This window comes from Herpailurus yagouaroundi, unplaced genomic scaffold (genome assembly GCF_014898765.1).
Source record: "Herpailurus yagouaroundi ecotype Mexico unplaced genomic scaffold, PumYag 198, whole genome shotgun sequence".
Taxonomy (NCBI): Eukaryota; Metazoa; Chordata; class Mammalia; order Carnivora; family Felidae; genus Herpailurus; species Herpailurus yagouaroundi.
Genome location: NW_024412429.1, coordinates 2,031,853 through 2,039,751, shown reverse-complemented (window position 1 = coordinate 2,039,751; position 7,899 = coordinate 2,031,853). Strand labels below are relative to the sequence as shown.

At 45.6% G+C, this 7,899-nt stretch overlaps 1 protein-coding gene across 1 annotated transcript in view; it reads left to right on the top strand.

Annotated features, from left to right (window-relative positions):
• Nucleotides 1-812: 812 nt before the first annotated feature.
• Nucleotides 813-7,899, top strand: part of AFDN (afadin, adherens junction formation factor) — a 123,761-nt gene continuing 116,674 nt past the window's right edge. Inside the window, exon 1 of the mRNA XM_040449246.1 lies at nucleotides 813-819. Within this exon, the coding sequence (XP_040305180.1) occupies nucleotides 814-819 (6 nt within the window). The 5' untranslated portion in view covers nucleotide 813. The remainder of the gene's footprint in view (nucleotides 820-7,899) is intronic.

Below are 7,899 nucleotides of genomic sequence, written 5' to 3'. Positions count from 1 at the left end.
ATAAAATTTATTAAAATTTATGAAAATACCTTTTTCATGCCAAATGACATGAAAAATTGCTTTTGTGGTGTGTTTTTGGTTTTTGACTTTGCTTTTTTTTTAAGTTTTATTTTTTAGGGAGAGAGTGTGCTAGTGGGGGAGAGGGGCAGAGGAAGGAAGGGAGGGAGGAAGGGAGAGAGAGAGAGGGAGGGAGGGAGGGAGGGACGGACGGAGGGAGAGAGTCCTAAGCTGAGGAGTCCGACGCTGGGCTTGATCCCACAACCCTGGGATCATGACCTGAACCAAAATCAAGAGTCTGAGGCCTAACCAACCAGCTGAGCCACCCAGGTGCCCCTGTTTTCATTTGTCTTTTTAGTGTGGCTTAGCCTTGTGATGGACATTTAGACATTTCTTTTGGATTTATCTTAGGCTAATACGGCACTTACTCAGATCAATAGTTATTGAGGGCCTGCTGGGTTTTGGCCTGGGCAGAGACTGGACCTACAGACGTGAGATGATGAAGTGGTCTGAGGTCTAAGGAGTTGTGGTGCCATAGCAGAGCCAACAGTCTGGGCCCGAGATTGAATCCTGGCTTTTCCACTCAGTAAATGTGTGCCTCTCTGTCTCTATGTCCAACGTCACTCATGTAGGAGTTACCTTCTGTGGGCCAGTCACTGTAAGTGCTGAGCACGTAGAACTTCGTGGACGCACGGTTCTTTTCTCAGATAGCTCCTGTTCTAGTATGGAAGATGGATTGAAAACAAAAATGGCAGTAACATGGTAGGTGCTCTGTTTGGATGGTGGGGACCAAGGACATCTTTATAGACTGTCGAGATGAGCCTTTAGATGATAAAGACTTTCGTGGAATTTTCCATGTGGGTAAGGGGGAGAGCATTCCTGGCGGAGAGCATTATGCATTCAGCAAATATGTATCATCTGGTACCTGTTGTAAGTGCAAGAGGCATACTTGTCAGGAGAACCTTTTCTGCAGGGGCGAGGAGAGTGCACAACTGAACAGAGTGTAACAAACTCTGGTCTGTAAGGCCAGAGTAACTGCTTTCCTAGATTCCTCATCAGCAAAGTTTAACTGAACCCATTTTAGGAAATGCTTATTCTGAATTCGGAAGAATTTGTAGGAAATAGACGGAGAAAGAAGGTAGCACACTTATTTTAAAATAATTCAGTCTGAAGAAACTACTCATTCTGGTTGAATTCGCATGCATGCCTGTGCGCGTCTAAGCACACCTGTGACCTGCAGATCGCCTTGTTCCTCCGCACTCACTGCTCTGTCCTGAAGGAGGCTTCCAGGTCATGCTTGCGTTCTCGGCCTCGGCTTGACCACGCGGCTGGCTTTGGCTAGTGACACAAGCCACTCTGAGCCCACGCTTTAAGTCCCACGTCCCAGGCTGGGGCTAATTCTTTGAACTTCGGTACTGGAATGAAGACTACTGCAACAGCCCCAGCTACCCACACACTGATGTGTTATGACGAAGAAGTGAAACTTTGTTGTTGTAAGCCGCTGAGATGGCGTGTTCGTTTGTTTTCCCGGCGTAACGTGGTGACTGAACTATGGTGCGTGTTTGTGTGTGTGTGTTCTTGTGTGTCTGGAGGCCACTTTCTTACATGCCTTGTTAGCCAAGTTAGGAATGTTCCCCATGAAACAGTATGATGAAGTCTGCCGTTCGGCAAGACCTCCCTGGTAGCAGACTGTGGAGTGTAGGGAGGGCGGGCTTGGAGGCAGGAGACCTGCAGGTTATCTGGCCCTTGTTTTTTGCGAGATAGAGCCCGAACTAAGGCTGCACAGCTCACATGGAAGGAGGGAATGAGAGTGCAGGGAGAAATGCCGGCATTTGGAGGGTGATGAGGAGATTGAGCGAAAAGAAAGTCCAGGCTAATCCCAGGTCCGAACTTGGCTACCTACACGGATGGCAGTACCCTTAACCAGAATTAAAAAAAAAAAAAAAAAAAAAATTACATGTGCTAGATTAGATCTGGGCGGGAAAGAAGAAGTTGTCTTTGAGAGCGTTTGAATTTGAGGTACTTGTGAATTTCCAGGTAGAAGTTTCCTGCCTGGACCCCTAAAGAGCTGTGGCCGCAGGGGATGAGGGCAACGGTGGTGGTGGGTGGGATGGAGGGAGCCACGGCAGAGATGACGCTGTTGAAGATGGTTGTGTTAAATGGAGAGCGGCGGTGGCGGAGGGAGGTGGTGAGGCGCAGGGAAGAGTGTTCCTGGAAGGCTGCTACTCCGGAGAAGTGTGGCCCCCGGAGGGGGAGAAGGGCCCCAGAGAGGGCACGACCTGCTGAGCCTTCTCCTCCGCGATCTGACGCCTCCCTCCCGGCTCAGTCCAGCCCTGCCATTCTGGGTTTGCAGCCTGAATGCCCTACTGAACTGCTTTTCTTGAGATAGCCCTGATTTCCTAATTGCCAGAATCCGTTGGCCATTGTAGGGCCACAAAAAGGCTTCGTCGTCTTCTTTGTGATGGTGTTAGTCTATTTCTGTTCTTTTCTGATCTCCCTCGGTTGACTCCGTTTTGCTCATGTCTCTTGGCAGTGTAAGTATTTTAATATTGGAGCCCGTCCTCTACTTTCAACGTTTTCGAGTCAAAAAGGCCCGTATTTAAGTATGGCACCATTTTGAGACCAAGGGGGCAAAGTGATACTGACTAGCTACGTGTTACCGACTTCGAGCTGTGCACACTCCTTTCCACGCTAAACGCTTTGGCTGGTGTTCCTGGGTCACAGGGTCCTCTGCAAGAGGGAATTAACGGGGGCTGATTTCCTGGTGGCTGCTTCCCACGCGTTTTCTTCTCCTTTCCCTTTTCCGGGAGGGGATTGTACGTGCTCCGTCTCCTCTCACTGTGTTGATGTGTGATGGCTGTCATCACAGGATCTGGAGTGTGGCTTTTCTAGACCAGGCAGTCAAGGGGGTGGCTTGCCTGTGCCAAAGTCTAGCGTTGCTTTCGAGTTTTAGGCTGGCAGTCGGTGAAAATTCCTCAGGAAGTGCCGACTCAGGCTGGTTTTCAGTCCTCCGCTTTGGTCATCTTTGGGAATGTTTTCACACACACAAACATTGCACATCTACCATTATCTATAAATAAAAGTCTAAAAAACAAAGTAAAAACTGTGTTTGATTTTGCTGGCCAATCTTAGGAACTGAGGAAATGGAATAGATAATGAATAGCAGCACAGGAGCAGAAAGGGAAATCAACAGAATTCTGGGGAATCCAGCAGCAGTCAGTGCACTTGGGAAGCCGGCTTGGAGCTCAGATTTGCCCAGCAGCTCCAGCGTTCTCTCAGACACGTCTGCAAGAAAATATCAGCCCCCCTCATCGTAACCTTTTGATTGATCTTTTTGCTTCCAGTCCATTCTGAGCTCAGATGTCCAAATAGTTTTCCCCAAACCCCTGCACCTCTGGGATTCCAGGTTGCCGGAGTGGTGTCGTAGCAGTTCCTGACCTCTCCTCCCTTTGCCCCATTGCTATGGGGCAATCTACGTAAAGCCAAGGACGTGATGAATTTACGCTAGGAATTCGGTAATGAGTGTGAAAGAGCCATTTTACTCCCAAGGTTGAAGAATGAGTCCTTGACACCAGAGAACGTCGTCAAGCACTTGGGCTCTTGGGAAACAGTGAGGGATAGATATGTACTCCGCTGTCAGCTTACATTGTCTAACTTTAAGCACGAACGTGAACTTCTAGAACATGTTCATTGCTCTTTATCCTAAGGGCCTTCCACCTGAGGCGGACTTCACCAGACCCCCTCCTGGCCAGGTCACCACTGGCCTTCATGCTGCCAAGCCGAGTCATGGTTGCATAAGCCGCTGTGACACTGACACGTTGTCCGTGAGCTCTTCCCTTCGCGTGGCCCCCAGGTCTGGCCCGCTCTGCTTTGCTGAGTGATGGAGACGCCAGGGTTTGACCCAGGTGCCTCCTCTCTTCTCCACACTTAGCTTGCTCGGTGAAGTTTTCCCTTCTCAGGATTTTGAGCGCTGAATGGCCCACGCTCATATCCCTAGGGTCAGGCATCGCCCTGAACGTAACCATGCCCAAAACGGAACTCGGATTCCCTGCTGGCCCACTCACATCTGCTCTTAGAGCCTTCCCCAGCTTCGTAAGCATCCAGCAAGTCCATGTATCTGTTGTTATGCCCACGACCTGGCAGTCATTCTTGATTCCTTTCTTTCTCTCAGACCTCATATTGAATGTGTCCGCAAATTGTGGCAGCTCTCCTTTCAGAACATTTTCATCATCTAGCCGCTTCTTGAAGCCTCTGCTTGTCACTGCTGGCCCAGCCCCAAGCTGTCCTCCTCTCTCTAGGCTCTTCCAGTGCCCTTTTACCCACTCTTTTTTCTTCTTCTTTTCCATATCTGCCTTTGCCCTCTTGCAGTCTGTTGTCCTATACGGAGATCTACTTCTAAACCTTAAGTAACGTAATTTTTCTGCTCAGACTCTCGAATGGCTTTTGCATTACTCGAAGTGTCCCTTGACCAACAAAGCCCAGTATGATGCCGTTTCCCCCTCCTCATTCTGCCCTAGCCATTGTGGTCTTGTTATTTCTTAGACACGCCAGCTGGGCTGCTGTCTTGGGGGGTCTGTGCTTGTTCCCTCTCCCCGGAGTGCTGTTTGCCTAGGGTCAGGGCTTGATCGAGTGTCCCCTCTTCGTTACACCCCCCCGGGGCTTGGGGTCCCTGTGCCCTGTGTGGTTCTTATGTGCCACCTTCCGGCATTACCGTGTGTGCGCTCCCGCTGGATTCTGACTTCCTGACGACAGGGACTACTTTAGTTTGTCCTCACTCTTTCCCCCTTGCCTGGAATTCAGAAGAGGAGAAGGGGTTGATGATGATAAGGACAATTTAACTGGAAATAAGAATGTTCTGTCTCATAGGCTCGATTTCTTCTGAGTCTTCAAGTTTTCGTTTCTTTTAAAAAAATTTACTCTAAGTTGTTATTCCCACATTACTGAACGTCTACATTTATTTATTTATTAAATGGGTAGTTTTTACATTTTAGATGCAGTTCAAAAGCCTGACTATGAAATGAGCTTCATCTTTGAACCGATTCGTGTCCCAGCTTTGGAAATTCTGAACCGTGGTGTTGATTTTTGTTTTTTCCTCCCTTGTGGACAATTGTCTCCCTTCCCCGTCCTTCCATTCCTTGAGATTTATTACTGGAAAAATGTGGAGAACCTTTGTCCTAAAGAACTCCCGACTGGTTCCAAGTAGACCCGTGGCTCCACCGCGGCTGCCTCTGGGGACAGTTCTTTTATTGTGGGAACAGCACCTTGGGAAACACGGGCTTCTCCCTGGGCAGCAAGTTTTCCGAGTGCCTCCTTGAGTTCGGGACGTATAGTCGCCTCACAGTGACCTTGGTGCTACAGTCAGCCAGTCTGTTATTTCATTTAATTCCCAGATCAGCAGGGACGTTCTGTCATTTCTCTTTCAGTTGAATTGAGGCTCAGACACGTTAAGGACCTAATCGTTAGAGACACAGCCAAAGGGCTTCTCTGCCTTTCCAGAGGTAACTACTAACTTGCAGCTGTGGATGAGAATTCATTTATGTGAACTGTTCTGTAGTATTCCACTGTCCGTATGAGCCATGGTTCACTTATCTCTACTCCTGCCTAGAGATGATCAGGTTATTTCTATTTTTCTATTGTTATAAATGTAGATTTAATAAACACCCTGGTCCATGTGTCCTTCTGCGCTAATGAACATTTTTAGCATGGTTGCCTACTCATTTCTTGGTCATAGGCCGTGCAGAAATTCTAATTTACCAGGCCTGGCAAATTGATCTATGAGATGGTTATATCAATTTACATTCCAAACTTTAGAATTTCCTACATTCGCAGTATATTCAGATTTTTTTTTTTTTTTACAACCTGGAATATATGAAATAATTATTGCTTATAGTAGGCTGATTTCAGTGAATGGATGTGTTTTCTTATGTTTATGGTCATTCTGATTTTCTCTTTGAATTGCCTCTTTATATGTTTTTTTTTTCCAGTGAGCTATTTGTCTTTTTCATGTTGACTTATAGAAGTTCTTTGAAAAATTTGAATCCTAATTTTTCATAATTTATATATTTTAGAAATACGTTTATGATTGCTCATATTTTACAGTGTCTTCTGCACATAGATATAAAAATTTTTGAAATGTAGTTGGGTTATCATTTTTTTTAAGTTTTATACTTTTTCTTGTTTGATGCCTATATCCCATGTTTTATTCTGAAAATTTTACAGTTTGGCTTTTTATGTTTAGAGATTTAGTCCGCTGGAATCTCTTTGCGTTGTGGTAGCACACCTCCTCCTTCCTGCAGGTGGCTGGTGCCCCCCACTGGGTCATTCAGGAGTTCACCCCCCTACACCTGCTTTTCTGGCCTGCCTGCTTGGATTTTTCTTTTTTATAAACTCGGCAGTCTATTTAAGAGGAAGCGTGTTTTGCATTATTTATCGTATAATGTCACGGTTCCTGAATGGTTAGTCTCCCATATTGCTAGAACTGGGAAGTGCACAGGCTAATTTTTATACAGTAGGGTAAGAGGCAGTGTTGCCTCCTGGTTAAACAGGTATGGGCTCTTGTTTCCAAATTGCCTAAGTAGAAATCCCCGCCACCAGTATTAGCTGCCATCATGGTCAGGCGACTTGGTCTAGGACTCAGGTCCTCATTTGCAAGATAGGAAGGTAATAGTACTGGCCTCATAGAATCGAGGTCGCCAGGGCGTGAAGAGCACTTGGCCCCGTGTTTGGGGCAAGGTCTGCACTTCCATTCAGAACGAATGAAAAGTCTTAGGATGAATACCTAGAGATGTTAAATGCTCTTTATATTTGTATTGTATTATCATCATTATTACTTGAGTTTTGTTTTTTTCCCCTTTTTTGTTTGCTGTAGCAGAATATCCTCCTTGTTCATCTCAGGACAGAAATTTAGATCCACCTGCTAATCTTTGTATCAGTTGGTGTTATTTGTAGGAGAGAGGTTTCCGATGACGCGCTTAGGTTTGATACTGTATGTTTTAGGTTCACTCTGCGTTGCATGTCTTAAATTGCAAAAAAATTTCTTATTTGTCGCTGTTTCTTACCGTGTGTGCAGTGACATCTGGACACAGTAGCATCGTCTTGAAAAATCTTAAGATTCTTGAGATTTTGTGAAAAGCGTAACTTCATAAAAACACAGTCAGTGATTTTTAGGTTTTTATTTCATGGAACCTAACACCATATATTTTTTTTTTATCTTTTGTTTTTGAGTTCATAGTTATGACATTCCATTAATTACCTCAGGAATTTATTCCAGAATGTCCTTTTTGTAATCCCTGTATGTATGTGTGTGTTAGCCTGGGGTGTATGTTAAACAGTGTGGCCGGACGAGTCTAGAATAAGAGGTGAAAGTGTTCTAGCAAGCGGAATATTTCAGTAATTTTTTTTTTTAATTAAAAAAAATTTTTTTAATGTTTTATTTATTTTTGAGACAGGGAGAGAGCAGAGCATGAGCGGGGGAGGGTCAGAGAGAGAGGGAGACACAGAATCTGAAGCAGGTTCCAGGCTCCGAGCTGTCAGCACAGAGCCCAACACAGGGCTCAAACTCAAAGACCATGAGATCATGACCTGAGATCGTGACCTGAGCCGAAGTCGGATGCTTAACTGGCTGAGCCCCCCAGGCGCCCCATCAGTAATGTTAAATGAGAATCTCTTCAGTGATTGCTTCTCTTTATGATAATTCTCTTTTGTAGTTGTGTTAAGAAAACTTCTCAATTGAACTGTGAACTGTTACATGTTACTTTGTCCCTACTAGAGATTCTATGCTCCTTTTGTAAATTAGTACTGCTAAAAATCCTCCTCAAAAACAGGAGTGCTTTTCAAAGTCCCTGGGCTGATTTATGCACCTTACCTTTTTGTTTTTCTCTTGCCTGGTACTAAGTGACATTC